The sequence below is a fragment of the Agelaius phoeniceus genome, chromosome 1 (genome assembly GCF_051311805.1).
Source record: "Agelaius phoeniceus isolate bAgePho1 chromosome 1, bAgePho1.hap1, whole genome shotgun sequence".
Taxonomy (NCBI): Eukaryota; Metazoa; Chordata; class Aves; order Passeriformes; family Icteridae; genus Agelaius; species Agelaius phoeniceus.
In genome coordinates, this window is record NC_135265.1 from 66,941,777 (window position 1) to 66,961,630 (window position 19,854).

The window sequence follows — 19,854 nt, forward strand, 5'->3', positions numbered from 1 at the left end:
GGCTTATTTTTACTTGGAATGTAAGTTGTATGAAGTGATAAAGAAAGACCTTTGTGAAGAACATGCCAATAGGTCACAAAGATCACAATTTTTCTCCAAGTTAATTTTCAAAACACATATTTCAAGGACTGAAGATGGTACATTCTGTGGATTTTTTTTTTTTTTTATTATTCATACCTAATGTAATCCTATTTAGAACATATAAAAGAGGAATACAATTGAGAAAGAAAGGACATATTGCAACTTACCCTTAGTGGATGTACTGTAAGTGATTCAGAAGCAGTTAAGCAGATGGTACCAAACATTCCTCTCCACTTTATAAAGCATGTCTATTGTACAGAAACAGAGATCTATCTGTAGTCCAGTACTATGTACCTCTACACAAAATACTCTATGGTGCTTTATAAAAGCAAATAACCAGCTTTTACCCAGGTGAGTGATCAAGGAAGCAGCTGCAGCAGATGTGTAATCCACAGTCAAAAGGAAGAGTTTAATGCATATACATGGCAGTGTGTTCAAAGGCAGCTATTCATGAGTGCAGCTGAGGCAAAGGGTGCATTTGAGAACTAACAAAGAGTAGGATCCTACCCAGAAGGATTAACAGAGTGGGTTGTTTTGACATAGCAGGAGGTGTGTTACTAAGTTGTGTCCAAGCTCTGCATCTAGCAGAGGACATGGAAAGGTCAGAGGAAAGGATCAAATGAGCATCTGCCTTAAGACAGACACTATATTTTCTTAGTAAACACCATGAAGGCACAGCAGGCACAGTGAATGTCTTTTAAAGAAAAGGAAAAGTTGATGATAAGAAAAATGAGGGAGAAACCTTTCTCATTAACATCCTCTAATTGTAGAACTCATACACTGCAACGATCTCACTTCTGGAGCTTTTGTTGTTGTTGGTTTTGTTTTGTTTTCAATTAAAAAACTCAGGCTATTCACTGAGTTGTTAAAACATAGTCAGCAGTGGAGACATGTAAATAAAGCATGTAGTAAAGGTAGTGGGAACTACCTCTTTTAAAAGAGAAATTTGTTTCTGCATAACTATAGAATGGTGTTAAATGTATAATGCACCTCCACCTAGCAATAAAGAAGGGAACAAAAGGATATGACTGCTGTTACATGTACAAGTGGATCAGACTTACCAAGTTGTAAGAGTTTGAAATACAGAACTGCCAGTTCTCAATATACACTTTACATATGATCTCATTACCCATCCATCTTCCATCTGTTCTGTAAAGCTTGCTTAAATTTTCAGTAACCTGCTTAGATCCTTGATGAGCTTACCAAAGTCAGCTTTTTGAAGTTAAAATTAATGTGTCATATCTTCCTCTACAGGCTTTGAAGCACCCTTACTTTCAAGTTGGCCAAATTTTAGGACCTCCCCCACAATATCTGGAGAAGCAGACTCCTGTTAAACCAGTTCAGCCAACAGAGCCAAAGCCATCTTTACCTAAACTGGAAGCTAAACTGGAAGCTAAGCCAGAACCTCTGTCTTCACCTGATTTACCTGACAAAACACAGCCACAGCCCTTGCCAAAGGTTAACCACCAGCCTCTCCAGCAAATTCAGTTGCCTCAGAATACAGCTAACCAGCAAGTACCAAAGCAGCAGCAGCCACAGTCACAACCACTTTTTCCAATGATCAATAAAAACTCATCGCCTGTAAGTTGTCTTCAATAACTACATAGATGGTTTTATTAAAAGTTCTTAGGATGTTCAGCTAGGTGATCCCTTGAAAATTGTCATGTTTTATTAGAAGAGATACAGATAGATAACTAGGGAATAAGTGAGGATATAACTGTCTCCTTATTAAAATTTTATAGCAAGTCAGAAGAATAGATTGCTTGTAACACAATGTTCATTATAATAGTCCTCAGTGATGTGCTTATGCACTAAAGGAGTTGAAGCTGTTACTTTTTGACCTTTGAGAAACAATTCTGTCACAACAATACTGTCACAACAGAGAAGTGGAAAGGGAGAACTTCACTTGCCTTATGCAGAAAAATACCCAGAAAGGTTCATCCAGCTCTTAACCTTGTAAGAATTTAGCAATTATGATTTTTAGGAAGTTTACTACTATACTTTGGTTTGTAACTTCCATTTTGCTTTCTACTTGTACTCACTGAACTGCAATACAAACTATGTTAAAAATAACAGGTATTCAGAGAATACTGGAAAGCAAATGATGGATAGAAGGACAGTTTTAAAACTTAATAATTTCACTGGAACAGAATGTTAAAGAGAAGTTTCTTTTATTTGCTGTATTTACTTTGGGGGCACAGCAGTGTTCTGCAACACTGTGCTCTATTTCTTGACAGCTCATCTACCACTGTTCAGAGCATAAGTTCAGCAAGATGCCAGAAATAGTGGTTGAGCACTAAACTGGGTTTGCAAACAGAATGTTAACCTCACTAGTTCAGGTAGACTTGAGCAATTCAAGGATGAAAGTCCAAAAGAACTACACTTCAAATACATGCTGGCATTATTATGTTTTGTACTTAAAGTCATAATGAGACTATGACCAAAACAGGTACAACACACTGGGAAAAATTCCCTCAAAGTCTGGAAGCAGTAGTCAGGAGTTATACTAGATACAAAATACAAAATTTTATAATTGAGTTAAAGTGCTTTTTTATTATTATTTTAACTTTTTTTATTATTTTAATTTATTTAAAATAGAAACAAGCAGCTATTGGCCCTCTGAATGGTGTACTAGGTCCTAAAACCTGCAGAAGACGGTGGGGTCAGACTTTGGTAAAGGCTGTGGATAGCTGGGATGACTTGGATGACCCTGAATTTGGAATGTCATCTTCAAAGAAGCCTAGCATTGCACTGTTAAAAGAAAAGAAAAACAAGGAATTTCTTTTTAGGTAGGTCCTGCAATTATAAAATCACAATTTCTTTTAGTAAACAGTGTCCAGAAGTAGATTTATAGACTGATTAAGATAAGTCTATTAAAATTCAAGTCACCAAAATTCTGCAAGAATGCCAAGAATTGCATGAGTAGATCAGCTTTGGATGTTATGTTGTTACAGTGCCAGTAATATCCAAACAGAATCAAATTTGTTTACAGGCACTATATGATTCAGGTGTTTGCTGTGTATTTAAGAAACTGTTTTACTAAAATTTGACATACTAACATTACTTCCTTTGTCAGTTAAATGGTATTATGTTCTGCCATTTGGCCACATTTGCTTTTATTCCATAGTGTTGGATACATTTCTTTCTTCAAATCCCAGGTCAGGCTCTCGTGAGGTGTTGGGTTTGACTGTTACTTTGTGGAAACAGACCCTACTGAGAAAAGTAGGATAAGCAAAGAGCACTGTATTCTTCAGGCTAAGGTCAGCTTGTGGTATTCTGAGCTGGAGTTGTTGGTCACATGGTTTGAAAATTTTGATTTTTCAGTGTGCCAGAACCAAAAGCTTCACGCTGTATCCAGCCAGGAGGGGAAAACAAGATTCTGATGAGAAATGATTCTGAGAGATCAAATACATCAGCAAAAGATTATTATATAAGCCAATCAAGATATCTGCCTGGTAAGGTTGAAAGTCAATACATATGGAAAATATAAGGTGTGCACAATCTACATACAATACATTTAAGCTTTAGATTTCTTACTGGATAATTTTATTTTTCTTAACCAAACTAAATTTTCATGTTTTGGACTAAATGCCTCTCCCAGAAGATATCTCAATTGATACAGCAATTCCGGGCTATATAAACATGGCAGGACCTCAGCACTGCTTGTACACTATAAGAGTTCACAGGCCCTCTTATGACCTGTAACATAAAAAATCCTCAGTAATATAAATCAAACATCTCTTGGATTACTGGGAATATATCCTGATTAATCTATAAGCAGGTGTATGTGAGGATTAAAGAAACTACATGCATGTTTTTCAGCAGGACTGTAGTGATAGGACTAGGAGCAATGGATTCAAATGGAAAGAGGGGAAATTTAGAAAAGATATACAAAAGAAATTTTTTACTGTGAGGGTCATGAGGCACTGGACAGATTGTCCAGAGGACCTGTGGATGCCCCATCCCTGGCACTGTTCAAGGCCAGGTTTGATGGAACATTGAGCAACCTGGTCTAGTGGAAGGTGTCCCTGCCCATGGCAGGGCAATTGGAACCAGGTGATTTTTAAGGTTCCCTTCCAACCCAAACCATTCTATGATTTTATATTGTGCATATTTACCAATTTTGCATTGTCAGAATGTTTGGGGTTTTCTGAACATACAAGTTCTGATAAACACAGTCCTCTTCCTTGTACAAAGTGTTTAGAAATATCCATCTACTGGCACTGATAGGAATTCATACACTCACTTCCTTTCTCAAGGCAGTCATCTTTCTTTGGAAATAGATATCTTAGCCTAATCTGGGTGATTTTTTTCAGGAAAATAACATGATATTATTTAATTACTGCGAATGAGAATGGAAAGGAGAAAGCAAAGAGAATGTTTCCTTTAGTTAGTATTCTGAATATATTCTATAATCAAATTATTTTCTTGGTGTCTCAGTATCTTTTGTTACTATGGTGGTTTGTACAATTACAGTAATCATACCATGACTTCTGTAATCCACATTTGAGAATTTAGGTGGCTCACAGAGGAATTCCCCATTGTCAGGCAAGTTGTTTTGATAGAACATATGATTAATTTGTCAGGAACTCATTAGGGCAGTGATGACTTCAATTCTAGAATGTTAAATAGAATGCTCAGAGAATTAACAGTTTAAGTCCAAAAGAAAAAGAAAAATATAAAGAGCGAGGAACTTCCGTATCTAAAGGTAACACAAATGGAAGAGTAATTTGTATTTCTTATCTTTTATTAAACACAATTCTAATGTCTCCATGGTTTTCAATGAGAAAGGCATAGATGTAAAAAATAATTCTTATTATTTATCCATATTAGTTTAGTTCTGCAACCACTAGATCTGGGAGCTGCTTTCATGTGTTCTAATCCTATTAACTCTTGTAATGCTTGTAACATGCTGAAGTCACAAGAACCTTTGTCCTACTTTTTAACTTAACCCTTGAAGAAATAGTTTATTTTCAGCCTTAGGAACCCAAATTTTTGATAGGTATTTTTAATTTGCGTGTTCCTTTTTTGAGAGACAGAAATATCAATTATGAGATACGGTTTTATAGAAACCAAGTACCAATACTGAAAAGTCTTTTAAAAGTTGTCTTGAAAGTATGAAGAGAATTGTTCTTAAATTAGTGTCACTGGTTTTCATGGTTCAGCTTAAAAATCTAATCAACGGACATGATTAATTTACATTAATGGTGTTTTGCATTATAGGACAAATGGTTCAGTGTTGGTTTTCTGTTCTAGAAATGTCATTTATTGGTTGAATTAAGTTTGAAATTTGGTATTAATAACATTTTCCATCATTTGTTTTCTAAGGTGTAAACCCAAAGAATGTGTCTTTAGCAGCAGTCAATAAAGAAGGATCACATGGAGCCTGGAACAACCAATTGTTTGCTAAATCACTTGGAAATGCTGGGGGAGGAGTGACTTACAGCAGAAATACGACAGGTAAAAGTGTAATTGAAAATGGTCACAATATATCTCCTCAGACTTTAATTAATTTAGTTAAGACCATCTGGTTTAACTTCTGCAGTTAAGCTTAGGTTCTAGACTCTTTTATTTTTTCTCTTGTTTTAGTGAAAGACTCTTAAAAAAACCCAACTTTTTCATATGTGATATGATGTATTTTGCTTTCAGAACATTAAGAAGGTACAAACCAGCCCCTATTTATAAAGTTCTGTCAAGATAAATTTTGTATATAGTCCACTGAGACCATTATTTTACTATATTTAAGCAAGTAGTTTGGCCTCATTACTGCCTGCTCCCTATGCCATGCAACACTATCAAACAGCAGTCTCACCCATGAAAACATAACGGTGGGTGGTGTGCTCATGTGATAAAAGTGCTGCCTAATATTTTAGACATCGTCTTTTATCAGTTTATTGGCCTTATCCTAAATCCTTTCCTGCAAGAAAAGTCCCCTTATTTCCAGGAAGGAACTTCCAGTGAGACTATGTTTTGTAAAGAGCACTATTATCAGCATTCTGTAGAGTGAAGTCTAACACTAGTAAACACTTTATCTAAGATTTCACTGAGGAAGACATCAGAATGTGGACTGAAATCTGCCTTCTCACCCCCAAGCCCTGTAACTCAGGTGCACTGTCCCTCTTATGGGAGGTTACCTGGTAACAACTCTGCAGCCATTGTCCAGCTAGCATGAGTCAATCTCCAATACTTCAGTGCCAATAAACCACCCAGCTTTACATGCTTGTACAGCAAGAACTTCAGAAGGTTTGTTTACATGCAGATGCTGCACCCCTTCTTAATAGAACTTTAGTAGCCATTCTGCAGTGTCAACAAACCTCATTTTCCCCTCTGAAAGTCAGGCAGGCTGAATTTTTCATTTGAATTAATTTGCAAAATTTTAGAAAGTGGAGAAACAACAGCACCTACCAGAGTTTTTTTGTGGAATAGGTATTTTGTATCATCTTGCATATCTTTTATTTTCTGAAATAGAGTATCCATGTGCCTCAGAAGTAAATTATTTATAAATAATCTTGCAAAGGAATTGGGCACAGAAAAGCAAATAGCTGCTTCCGAAAGTTTTCATCAATAGGCTAGACATCTACCTATTGAACTGCAGTGAAGATAAAATTGGAATGAATGCTAATGGTAGAAATCCTGCCTTTATCTTACTACCAAGAATTTAAAGAAATAAAGCACTAAAACTGATTATTTTTTGTTTGAAAATACTTGGTATTTCTATCAATATCTTAAATTGCATGTGATATTTCAAATACTGGGGAGACAGCAACATTTAAGACACGTGAAACACATGGAACCAGAATAGATGGATCACAGGAATACAATACACGTAAACTATATCTTTTCTCTTTTCATATTGACAGTCTGAAAGTTGACACTGCTGTGTTTAAATAACTATGTATAGTTTATTTAAGTGGGCTTTTTTTTTCATCAGCCACAACATTGCTCTAGGGCAAAATAAGATAAGAGCAAATAATTACAAATGCTTTATTTATGAAGGATTGAAAATTTATGATCAGTCAACTTTGAAGATTTGACCAAGTCCTTAAAATTGTAAATGGAATGTAATTGCATTGTTGGAAAATCATATTATTAGTGCATAATTACAATGGACCTTGTAAAGTCACCTCTTGGAGTAACATTTTCTGCTCAAGACAACAAGGATAAGACATTTTACTTACTAATGTGTCAGATACTCATTCTTTCTTGCTTTTTTCCTTCCTCATTTCTTTTACATGACCTAAATTGGTTCTTCATACCCTTCTTCTGAAGTTCTGTCTTTCCATCTTTTTCTTCCTTTAATTTTCCTTGTCTACAGATGAGAACTTAATTATACCTATTGAAAAGCTATCATGCAAAGAAAGGTTGAATGAAAAATTAGAAGATCCAAAAGGTAAATTGTAGCAATTATAGCCTGGTTCTTTGTACATTTCCTATTTATGTTTTACAGTTTCTTGTAAAAAAAATTGCACTTATAACACAGGTTCCTGGTGATCGTATCCTGCCATTTTTAGTTGCAATCTGTTTTGTCAAACTTCGCTTTCTTCATTATGGCAATGTGGTGGCTTTGCATGGGAGGCATTTATAGAAGTGATGGAAAGGCTTCTTCTGGATTCTTGGAACTTACTGTGCTTTAAAAGACAGAGAATATTTTATTACCCTAATCATAACCCACAGCAGGTCACTGGATAATGGTGAGGAAGTGATCCTAATGCAGAATGTGCTTGTCCCTGACAGGACTAAGGACTTGCACCTTTTCCTGCATTTGGGCTCTCTACCCATTACACTGATCTTACAGTGCTGTGCTTACACAGGTATTGGTGGAGTTACCTTTGAGTAAAAGGGAGGAAACTCCAGATTGCAGGCTGCCTAGTTTGTGCCTTATAGTTCCACTGCTCTGAAATTATCACAGAGGTCTGGGAGTGTTTGCGTGAAGAGGAATATTATGGGATTGCCCAAAGGCCAAAGATTTAGGAGATAGAAAGACTGGCAAAGCAGAAGCTGTGTTTTACTGTAACTACCACTGAAGCTGTGATGAATATGCTCACACATGATAAAGGTCAAAATAAACTTAATACTACTGAACGCAGAACCTTACCACTAGAGAAAAGCATTTCTCTCTGGACATTTTGCCAGCACAGTCTTAACATTGTCCCAAGTGATGACAGACATGAAGATGGTAAGGGATTTTCTTGGAGCAGGGAGTAAGTTTTGTAACAGACCGCTCTTCCAGTGGACACTAATTTCAGAACTAATTTTGTGTGTACATGCACAATGCTTCCTAGCTTCCCAATGAGGATGGTTATGTCAGCCTTCCCAGGGTAGAGCTGGTTTAAAGAAAGATATGGACCAAAACTAGGCACAAACAGAATTATAACCAGGGTTAAAGAGAGATGATAATTAGGTCTGACTTTTATAGCAGGCCTTTAACTGTGGGAACTGTCAAAGTCAACTTCAAGTGGCGCACCACTTTCCACAAGGGATGTTGGATTCCATTATTTTTGATAGATTTAGGCCAAACATGTTGAGCACAAGACTAATACTGAGCACTAGTTAAATCAGCTTCTGGTAAAGCAAGTAGATGTAAACAAAAGGTAAAATCCTACATTTCTCTGCAACTCAGTGTAAACCTTTCTATGTGGTCTTAGGTTTAGTGGAAGTACTAAGGAAATGTTCATCCTGCTGTTTGTCTTTATTCCTGCTGAATTTCTGTCTGCTAGTGCTGAAAAGGGTCTAACTAATATACAAAGCAAAGACTGAATTCAATGAAAGAATGTTTGTTTTTCAAGAGATGAGCACTAGGGAGTTTTTAAAGAACACTCATACTGGGCACTCTTGTAGTACTACAAATATAATTTGAAGCGAGTATAAAAACTAGGCAGAGTTTTCTGAATGCAGCTGAAAATTCTAAAATTCTACAATGTCAACAGGAAATCCTGGCATTGTAAGTAGTGCTGCTTACAACCCATTGGGACTACACACCTCTTCCTTCCATAAAAAAGAAGTTGGATCAGCTGGACAACGGATACAGCTAGCACCTCTTGGTGCATCTGTATCAGGTAAGAAATATTCTTTTACTACTCATATCCAAGACAAAGAGAAATGTTCATTTTCCATGCTTCCTAAGGGATTTATTAGCCCTTGGTTTTCCTCAAGTTTTATAAATAAAATTGTAGGGCATAAATTCTTAATACAAGTGAACAGCATGTAGGTGCCTAGAGCCTGTCCTGATAGTTAGAGAAACTGCTGCTACTAATATTTGTTACATAAAAGAGAAAATAATTACAAAAGGTGCAAAAAATATTTATACCATTTGTTAAACTACTGTTCATTAGTGTTGATGGGCTAAGCAGAATTTTAAAAACATGTAACTCCACAACTCTATAGTAAAGGGTCATGTTTTTAACATTCATTCGTAAAAACAATGTGAAATCTCTTCTGAATGTAACTGTTACCTTAGATCCTCTGCAGCGTTGGTGACATTCTGGGCACCTTCTTCATTGTCATGTTTCTGATGCAGAGAAGATGAACAGCAGTGCTCAGGATGCAGGAGAAAGTTTATGAGTGAAGATTAGAGCTGTTGTCCACACCCAGCAGCCCACTTCTCTGGTTACTTCAGAGGAAATAGCAAGGCCCTAAACCAATGGTGAATTGTTTAACCAAAGGGTCCATGGCAGACCAATCTCACACAGTTCTGCTTAATAATGTTGTCTTTTTGCTGACATGCTCCTTTGAGTTACCTCTTCTCCTTAAGAACTTGCAAGTGGCTTCAGAGAACTGGAGCAGGAGGGAAAGAAGGAGATGGCACACACACACATACATACATATATATATATATAGAGATAAATATAAAATATGCTTAAATGTATGCATATTCGGTGTCTGACTTGATCAGAAACCCACCAAGAAAGGCTGGAGCTGCACTTCATTATCTTTATTGATCCACTGCTGAAACAAAACTGCAAGAGTTGATTTGTCATAATGCATGGATCAGGAGGTTCACAGGAGGACAAAATCTGCAATTCTCTCTAGACTGCTGTGAATAGTGAAAAAAAAAATCACATGTGGTGTTCCACAGGAAATAAAATTTATTGTTATCTGTAATTAGAAATGGAATATGTGTAGTACAAGTCAGAAAAGCTGGCAGATGGAGGTCAATTAAGATACTCTTCCATGTCCTGGAGAAGAACAAGAATCCTATCACTTTAACCACTCATATTTAGCTTAAAGTGTTCAGGGTTGTATGGGAAGAGAGATAAGGACAAAGCAAATGGCAGGTTTAATCTCCTAGATGTCAGTATTTGAACATTAACATTTTTGGTGACTCTTTGCTTTATATTATCCAAAATGTAATAAGTTGTGCTCTCAATTGTTTTTTGCTCTTTTAATTTTTCTGTTATTTTTATGCCATAATTTAATTAATTTAATGTACTATACAAGATCCATTATCCATTTTTCTGAGGAAAATACTAGGAAAAGTGACCTTTGCCAAGATAGTGTAGACTGAAATCATTCTTGCTAATGAAAGATAGGGAATGGCAGCCTATAATAAAAAGAAACAGTTTTCAGAGGTGGAGACCTGACCCCAGATTTCAGCTCCTTGATGTTTCCGCTTTTTAAATGTCTCAATCCTTACCTGTTCCTTAACACATTCAATCCACTGCCAAAAAACACTACCAAAACCAGGTGGTTTTCTCTAAGAAACAGAATGATACCTAGGCACCAAAACACCCATCCATTTAAATGTTAAATTTTGTTTTAAAGAGTGTCACTACATAATAAGATTAAAATACAAAAGTAGGAATGGAAGGAGCAGGAACTACCTTAGGAATGCCTAGGAAACAACAAGGGTAAGTATAGCAGGAGTCTGGATAAAAGGAGTCCCGGCTGGGTGATTTTAAAGACTTAGGAAAATGGTTGAATTGGTCATGAACATGAAGAAATGTCAGCCCTTGCAGCAGAGCAATTACTTTAATCACATGAAACTCGAGGAAGTAGCCACTACCTGAAATGTCAAAAGGGGAAATGTGAATAGGAAGGCCAGGAATACAGCACTGTGCTACTGCTAGTGTCTGAGGTCAGGTGAGTGCAATTATTAAGAGAGAAAAAAGGCTTTCACACTTGGAATAAATCCTATGAAACCAATGGAGAAATGGGAAATGGGGCAAAGAAGACTTGCCACCAAGTACACCAGGAGTTCTGAGCTAAGCGAGAGGGGAATAAAAGGCATTAAATCTCAAAAGGAGCAAGAGGGTCTCTGAGAGGTGTTCTTCAGGCTAAGCTGTTTCAATCTTAATCAGTTTATCAATATTATAATTGCATGCTTTTTTAAATACTTGAGATAGGAGAAAGAACACTTTCATCTTGTAGCAGTTTTGTAGTAGGAGATACAGAGTTGCAGGCATTTGCATCAGTTTTTCCACAGAATTTCATTCTCAGTGCCTTCTTGGGGGATTGCTGCAAAACCACTATTCAGTAGGTAAGAATAATACACACAAACTATTGGAATTATTGTATATAATTCTTTTCTGAAAACAAGCATAGCATGGTCTTGGGCATATGGTGTGATTCTTGGGGTTGTCCTGTGTGGGGCCAGGAGCCGGACTCTATAATCCTAGTGGGTCCTTTCCAACTCAGGATGTTGTGTGATATATAGGAGACCAAAGCATCCTGCTACATTAGCATCCTTGAGGACCATAAGTCCTCTGTAAGCTCTCATTCTTTTCTCTGTAGAGGAGTAAAATATCTTTTTAGTAATAATTAATTCTGAGTTCTTATTCCTTTCAGATTATTCCTGGAAAAACAAAGCTGCTCGTCCTCCATTACCAGGTCCTACTTTCAATGCAGCAGGAAAAAACATGAGTATCTTCACTCGCCCCCCAACAATTCAGCGAGTGCATGGGAGAACAGACTGGGTGGCCAAATATGGAGGAAACAGATAGAAAATACCATCCTGTGTGGATATTACATGCTCTGTGAGAACCTGAAAAGCCTATTTGCTCCAGCTTTTCCTAAGACTATGCAACAGTAAAGAAGAAAAAAAGACTGTGTGTTCTATTATTTGTATAGCACATATAACACCATGTAAAATACTGGCTGTAAAGTAGGATGCAATGAAGTATTGTGCAACACATATTGCCAAAACTGAGACGTAGATTTCACCCCATGTTTTCTACAGATAGATCTCCTGTTCTCATAGTCTTTGCAACAGCTTGGGTTAGGGTTGTTCATCCAGTGCAACATCTGCTGCTGGGATGTGCTTGAAGCACACAGGCAGCACAAAGAAGGGCTGAAGCAGAGCAGCACCAGGCTTCCAGGTGTTAGGCTGGTTCCTTAGCAGGAAGACGAGTGAAAGCACAGATCTGGCTTTGTGAAGAGCATCAGTATCCTGCAAGGATTTCAGAACTCACTTGTAACTAAGAGTTACTCAGGGTCTGTAAGATACAAATATTCATGTAGCAATGAGAACTGAAACCCTTGTAATGGGACATAGGCAATCCACTGATAGATACTACACAAGGAAGGTCTAGGAATCTGGCTGATAGAGGGCTGTTGAATGATACAGCAATATTGGAAAATAGCTAAACAATTACTGAATACTACTTACTGTGAAGTAAAGCCCAACAATCAGATTCTGCTGTTTTAATTCACTTGTAGCCATTTTTGGTCAAAGATCTGTAGAGATTTATCTCTGTCCTGTCAAGGGCGTGTCACAGTGACCTTTAAAGAGCCTAAATCACTGCAGTCTGTCAGTCATTTTAAGGGTGAATTCGCCAAAAATACCTAAATTATCATTAAACTCATATTTCTACATGTCTTTGTTGGGTGATCAGACTAAACTACAGAGTTTGAATAGGCTGCATGAGGAAGACTATTGGTGTGTTCTTCAAAGACATTGCTTTCGGTCTTAGATCTTAAAGGCCAATCTAGGTACCTGAAAACACTCACAAAACTTTAATAATTCAGTCTGTCAGTGTTTATATGCTCATTCAGTACTTTCCCCAGCTTTTATGCTAACTTTTATAATAATATTGCCCAAAGGATTTTGCAATGTATAGTGAATTTTTTATTAGGATGTTGAGCTGGGCTACTTCTGTTAACAAGTGCATTTAGAATAAATGCTTTAGACTTTATAGTAACATTAAGCTTGCCCTTTTAAAGTAAAAACTGAGTATGCTCTTTAAAGATGTAATGTTGTTAATGATGACTTCAAGCATTTTAAAAAAATTAATTTATTTGTATGGCTTTTATAAATGAATATTAAAATCTAAACTCCTTTTGTTGACCCAGTGTGTCATAATATATGGGTTACATTAACTTCCTGGAACACGATTTAATCTAAAACAGTTGTACCAAAAAGTCAAATATTTTGTTAGGAAAATTGCACCTAAAGAAAATGCCCCTTTTTTTTAATTCTGTCAGAGCTATGCGAGGATAGGGCTGTCTGGTTAGTAATGCACTAGCGAGTTTAATTCAATTGCCACTGGTCTAGGATCAAGTATTTGCCATTCCCTTAGTACTAAGAGATGTCCCTATGCTACCTAAATGCATCTTAATGTAACTGTAGAACATATCTCTAACTTGCTATGGCAATGAAGAACACCCTCAGACAGTTTGCAACAGCCATAAAAGCTGTGATTTTATAATTAAAAAACAAAATTAATCACTCTTCTCTTGTACAAGATGCCAGTGACAGTTGAAATCACAGCCTGGTCAAGGAATTAAGTAATAGTGTGCCGATAGCTCACGTGTCTGTGAGTCAGTCACCTTAGAGCAGAAAAATAAACAGCTACTGTTTATGGCACTAAATATGGTTAGAAGAAACATGCCGTCCTTGGCACATGCTAATGAACCTTGAAAGGGCTTTGACATAACCAGATCAGTCTTTACTTTTCCACAAGCAAAGCATGACAAGTGTTGAATAATTCTTGTTGCAAGCAGCAAGAAGAGGCTAACAGGCTTTGTACAATCATTTAACTCTGATCCATTGGTACACATTGGACTGCTAGTGCAGAAATGCTTAAAAATTATTATATGCTAATAAAATTTCAAAGGGGTAAAAAGTAAGGCTAAAATTTTTCTCTTGACCCTTTGCCTGTATTACTGCTGTTTATCCTGAGGATGAACATTCTACCACAAGTTCTAAAGGACTTCTACCAGCAGTTCTCAATTCAACCTATTGCTTTCCAAAGCTCAGGAAACAGCAGCAAGGGTTCACACTTTCATCTAAAGTATAAAAGCTTACCAACACACATACCTGTCCAGTTTTCTGCTTTCTATTGTCTTTATTCTGTTAAAGACAACTGCAATTCAAATTCACAAGTTACCTGGCTTGAGACCAGCGTTATACAATTACAAAACTGCTGGATCATGGCTCTTCTCAGTTTATTGCAGGAGATGCATTTATGTTTGCATCCTACAGAAGAAAACTGCTTCAACAGTAATATGAAGAGGCAAAACACCTCCCCATAAAGCAGTTTAAGGAGAAGTATCTTAAATGCTAATGTCTGGCTTACTAACTTTTTCAAATTAGAACAAGGATGTGGGGACACCTGCCTACCAGTGCTGGGTCCTGGGCTGGAATTAGGGACTTAAAAGGGTCATATGTTAACAAACCATCTGCTGTCCTGCACACCCCTTATTTTTATGCAGGGAGGTAGGAGAAGAGTGTAAATACAGGTGAACACCTGAAGCTGAACTCTTCAGGGTGATGAATAAGGGCTCTAAGAAGATGCTCTGAGCACAGTTCCCCATCCAGATCTGTCTGTGCTCAAGCCAGTTCTGACCCAAGCCATCTGGCCTGGGACCAGGCTGGCGAGACACTTGCTGGAGCTGCACCCATTCCTGACAGAATCTGGAGATTCTGCAGATCTGGAACCCAGTCTGACTGACCTGACTCCTGGCTTGATCCCTGCCTCATCCCTGTGACTCGCCTGGCAAGCCACCTCCCTGCAGGCAGAGCCTCGCTGTGGCCACTGGCCCAGCTCTGCGCCTCCTGCTCACACAGCACAAGGTCACTGCCGTGCCTGTTCTGCTGCAACAAGGGAGGAGGGAAGGAAAACCACTGGATGTGACCCTCCTGCCAAGGTATTACCCTGATACTCAAAGAATTCTGATCACCTCCAGAGTCTCACCAATCTAATGCACCAGCCCTCTTGCTTCCATCTCTCTCAGTACCAGGCACCAAAGAAAAAAGGTTGAAGAAATCGAAGCTCAGGATCTGTGCAAAAAGGGACATGAGTTAAATGTGACCAGAAAAGGGATACATTACCAACCATGTCTACCTTCCAGGATTTTTCTCTATGGAGGTTTATATTTAGAATTATTTCAGGCATTAAGGGAATCAACTGAGGACAAAGACTGATGAAATAAGCCCTTTGGTCTTTAAATAAACTTTCATACAGTATTTTCTAAATCTAAAATAGATTATCCCCTCAGAAAACAAAACAAACCCAACAAAACCAAAAAGCAACCAAATTTAAAAAACCCAAACCAAACAACCAAAAACCAAAACTCAAACTAGAAAATGTCAATATAATACTTGTCTGACTACATAGTTGTCGCAGTCATCTTTTTATGAAGATCCTTTCTTAGGATTTTTTCTTCCTGAGAAGCTGAGAGGCTCCAGGAACAAAATGTAAACAATGGTTGTCTGCTGCTGTGGAATGCAACAGGTGGATCCATGACTGGTCTCGTGTGGATGTTTGGATTTAGTGACCAGTCACAGCAGAGCTGGCTCTCTCTCTGTCCCAGCCAGCTGCCTTTGTTAGCACTCTTTCCTATTCTATTCTTAGCTTAGCTAGCCTTCTGAGATGAGACTTTTCCTTCTATTCTTTAGTATAGTTATAATGTAATATATATATCATAAAATAATAAATCAAGCCTTCTGAAACATGGGGTCAACATTCTCATCTCTTCCCTCATCCAAGAACCCCTGTGAACACTGTCACATGTAGTCTGTATGCTTTTGTGCTCTCCACCTCCCTCCCAGTTCAGATTTTTATACTTACAAGTTACTAGATTCAGGGATACAATAGATTACTTATACAATTCATGCTTGCAAATATATCCTGACACCCTGCAGAAAAGGCACCAAATCCAGGTGAACAATTGGAGACAAAATAAGCTGTGTAGAACACAAAAGTTTGCAATAATAATTTCTTAGTTTATTTAAAATAAGTTTTTAATAAAGCTGTGCCTACAATTCAGCATTACCTAATAAAGCATATTTTTGATTTATGAGTAGTAATCTGTAAAAGTGAAATGAATGACATACAGCTGAACTTACAAGTGATTTAAAGGCATGGGTATGCATTTATTGCATTAAGTGATTGTGTTTTGTGGGACCAAGTTCTAACACACAGTGCTGGGAGAACAAACTCCCTGACTGACAAACACTGTGAATGGATAAACTGACATGAAAAGGGAGAGATGGAACATCATAAATACGTTTATTGTATTAATTACTAGGGACAAATCAGAAACTCCTCTCCCCTGCTTTTAGAGGTACACATGATTTTAGAAGGACAAGTCAGATGTGCATTTAAGCCTCAATCCTGCAACTGTCTGAATGCAAGGGCCAGGAGGTCTTTGCTGACACTAAGTTGCAAGACCAGAAGCTAAACTAATGCTACACTCATATTTTCTTGCTTGCTTTCAGTGAAGAAAATGTTAAGACAAATACCATGACAAGGGTTCTCCGTGTCGGTCCTCTAAAAACACAACCCACGTGCATTAGGATGTGAAAAATACAATGCACAGGTAGCAGTGCCTTTTCCACTTATGTGCAGCACATTTAGGCAGTTGCATTTTGGGTTTCTCAGTCATGTCTTCAAGTCACTTGATGCAGATTTATGGCTTAATAGGTTTTTCCATCATCTGCAATCCAAGCCGTCCAGCCATCAGTAAACTGTGGAACAGAATAGTTGTTATAAAAAGAGGGAGGTGGAGGCAAAAATCCCATAAGGAACAAGAAGGAAGAAAACATTGACATTATTTCATTTAGCTGAACACCACCACAAGATTTCATTTTTCACAGAACTTACCATGTTACATTTTTAAAACAATATAATCCACAAATAAGCTAAATAAAATGCTTATTCAATAACAGAACAAAGGACAGGTGGTTACCTGGCGCCAGCAATTATCCCGGGCATTGCCTTTTTGGAGTTGTAAAATCTCATTCCCATAACAGTAGACAAGGTGCCAGATGCCACTGTTGAAAAGAAGCCCAGTCAGAACCATTTGACACAGAAATGCCAGCGCAGCATTGCCACACTCGGACACTGAGCAGCACCAACCAAACAGGCCACACATACAGACAGGAATGCCTCCCTTTGGGAGGAAACTATTTGATTCTCTTCAGCATCAAAGCTGTCATTACAAGCTTCTCAGCAGCTTTGGTAAGCACACTCTGCTGCTCAGCAGACGCGAGGAGATCTCACCAGGGCTGAGACCATGGTCTAATCACCCACAAACTCTAATCCTCTGAACAAGTCACTAGCTGTCCCTCAACCCTTACTTCCAAAGCAACGATTATTCCCTCAAACACAAGCAGGCTTAAAACTGCCAGAAAGCTGGGATGGTGACAGTATTCACTGGGAGGTAAATATTATTTACACTTCCCATTTCTCTGTGACATTCTGAACTGGAAAGTAGCAGTAAATACTACAACTGGAAAGAAAACAACCCCACTTGAAAATATGATTAGAAAACAGAAAGCAATACAAAGGATCAAACTGAAAGAGCAATTAACATCTTAGACATTACTGCAAATTATTTTATCTCTAAATGTAGAAAAGGAATCCCATCAACATTCACATGAAATTTACAGGGCCATTATTTCTTTGAAGAAGAAAGGCAGTTGAAAGTGCAATATACCTTTTTCCAAAGTCTCAAGACAGGGTAAAAGGTATTCTAGAGATATTCTGTCAAGGTTCTATTTCTGCATTTCTCCCTCTGATGTTCTGGGACCAACTTACAGCTCTGCAGGAGCCACAGCTGCACATTGCAAGGAGGGATGGAGGGATGGAGGCAGAGCTGTACTACACTGTGACACAGCACTGCTTTCAAGAGGTCCATTTGAAAACACTCCATGCACTACATCAGGATATACAAAAGCTGCTCATCCCTCCTCCATGACACTGCCTAAAATCTGTGCCAGAGATGCCCAGCCACTCCCATAGTATGCCAGAGTGGAAGGACAGTTCACAAATGGAAATTGTGCTTTACATTGAGCTGCATTTTACGTTTCATTCCTTACTGATGAGATTGGTTCTCTACAGTGGCTTCACAGAGCCTTTCAGCACATTAGTCCTATTGGTTTAAAATAGTCTTACGTCACTGTAAAGCTAAAGTATCATAGCACTAGTAACACCATGGAGTAGTTACAGAACTAGCAGGATCCTCAAGAACTCATCTAGGATACTCTAGTGCCTAAAGGCACAATCAGTTCCTAATAGTGGTTTAACCTCAGATATTACACTCCTGCAGCAAAGGAACTCCCTGAGGTCCACCTGAGTGCTTCATAATACTTTTCACAGTGATTTCATTCTTCTCCTTCCCCTGCAGAAGATTTAACTGCAAGCTTAACACCCACAACTTCTTGTAAGCTGTACTGAAAGCAAGCAGAATAGATCACTGCCTCTTTTCTTCAACATACTCTTTCTTTGAGAGTGTGTGATGCATTAGAACATGTACTGCTCCTCTGAGATGCTTGTGCAAACCACGGTTCCCTAAGGCCACATACCACCTGTCACACTGCTGTCACTATTGCAAAAATAGTGCTTATTCCACCACCACAAGCTAAAAACGCTGCTTCACAACCAAAAATTTTCCACGTATGCTTCCTGCATCGAATGTGTTGGTGCAACACATTACCTAATCTGGCAGAGGAGACAGGTGTTTCTCCCCAACTCTGGATTCACACAGGACAAACAAAAATTGTGTTCTTACACAAGTACCTCCTGGCTGTGGGCAGGGGGTCCCGCCACCACTTACAACATTTGTATAGGTACAACGGCACAGGGCAGCTGAAACATGCTAGCAAAAACAAAGGTTACTGTTCCCACCGCTACCAGCAACACTCAGTATTCGGCTGCCGAGCAAACTTACCGAGGGAAAGCCACACATTCTTTGGATCTTTGGACTGCTGGTACGCGCCTAGTCCCGCTAAGCCGCCGAACAGCAGACCGGCAGCTAGAGACGGGACGCTGCCTTGAATAAAAAATAAAGCAGTCAGCGGAAGAACAGAGAGGCTGACACACAGAGTCAGCCTGCAGCCAAACGAAAACACTTTGCGATTTTGCCGTTCTAGTAAATCCACAAAACCAATCTAACTACTACAGCATTACGGCTTAGGTTGAGGGGTTTGGGGAGTTTTTTTAGCACACTTCGCAGACCTCCGCGAGCGCCGTTTCGTTGCACTTGTTTGGTGGCAGCAAGGACTGAGCGGCACTTGCGGTGTCACCGCCGGCAGCGGCCCCGCAGCGGGGCGGAGCGGAAGGGAGCGGAGCGGGGGCTGCCTGCGGGCACGGCCGGGACAGGGACAGCCAGGGCCACCAGCACCCACCTGCCTTGACGTAGCCCACGACACCGCCCGCCGCCACCAGCGCCGCGTAGCCGAAGCCCAGCCAGTCGTACTCCATCTGCGGGCAGCCGCGGAGACGGACCACGCACGGCAGCGCAGCGCAGCCCCGACCTTGGGCCGCCCTCACGCCGCCCCGCCCCGGGGCCGCCTCACGGAGGCCCCACCCGCCGCCCATTACGGCGCCCGGG

General features: G+C 39.0%; 2 protein-coding genes across 5 annotated transcripts in view; one reads left to right on the forward strand and one right to left on the reverse strand.

Moving 5' to 3' along the window:
• MAK (male germ cell associated kinase) overlaps positions 1-13,363 on the forward strand; it is a 30,222-nt gene extending 16,859 nt beyond the window's left edge. For 3 of the 4 annotated variants that reach the window (XM_077180871.1, XM_077180866.1, XM_054638396.2), the window contains exons 9-15: positions 1,336-1,662; positions 2,680-2,870; positions 3,406-3,536; positions 5,410-5,541; positions 7,397-7,471; positions 9,009-9,137; positions 11,866-13,363. In XM_077180871.1, the coding sequence (XP_077036986.1) occupies positions 1,336-1,662; positions 2,680-2,870; positions 3,406-3,536; positions 5,410-5,541; positions 7,397-7,471; positions 9,009-9,137; positions 11,866-12,020 (1,140 nt within the window). In that variant the 3' untranslated portion in view covers positions 12,021-13,363. The remainder of the gene's footprint in view (positions 1-1,335; positions 1,663-2,679; positions 2,871-3,405; positions 3,537-5,409; positions 5,542-7,396; positions 7,472-9,008; positions 9,138-11,865) is intronic. The other variant, XM_077180873.1, reaches the window with a different exon arrangement.
• A 2,859-nt stretch (positions 13,364-16,222) lies between these two features.
• On the reverse strand, positions 16,223-19,814 carry LOC129126261 (transmembrane protein 14C-like). The gene is made up of 4 exons (XM_054642103.2): positions 19,649-19,814; positions 19,192-19,293; positions 17,209-17,293; positions 16,223-16,987 (listed from the first exon to the last, which is right to left on the reverse strand). Exons 1-4 carry the CDS (start codon positions 19,722-19,724, stop codon positions 16,930-16,932), a joined length of 321 nt encoding a protein of 106 aa, XP_054498078.2. The 5' UTR covers positions 19,725-19,814; the 3' UTR covers positions 16,223-16,929.
• Positions 19,815-19,854: the final 40 nt, after the last annotated feature.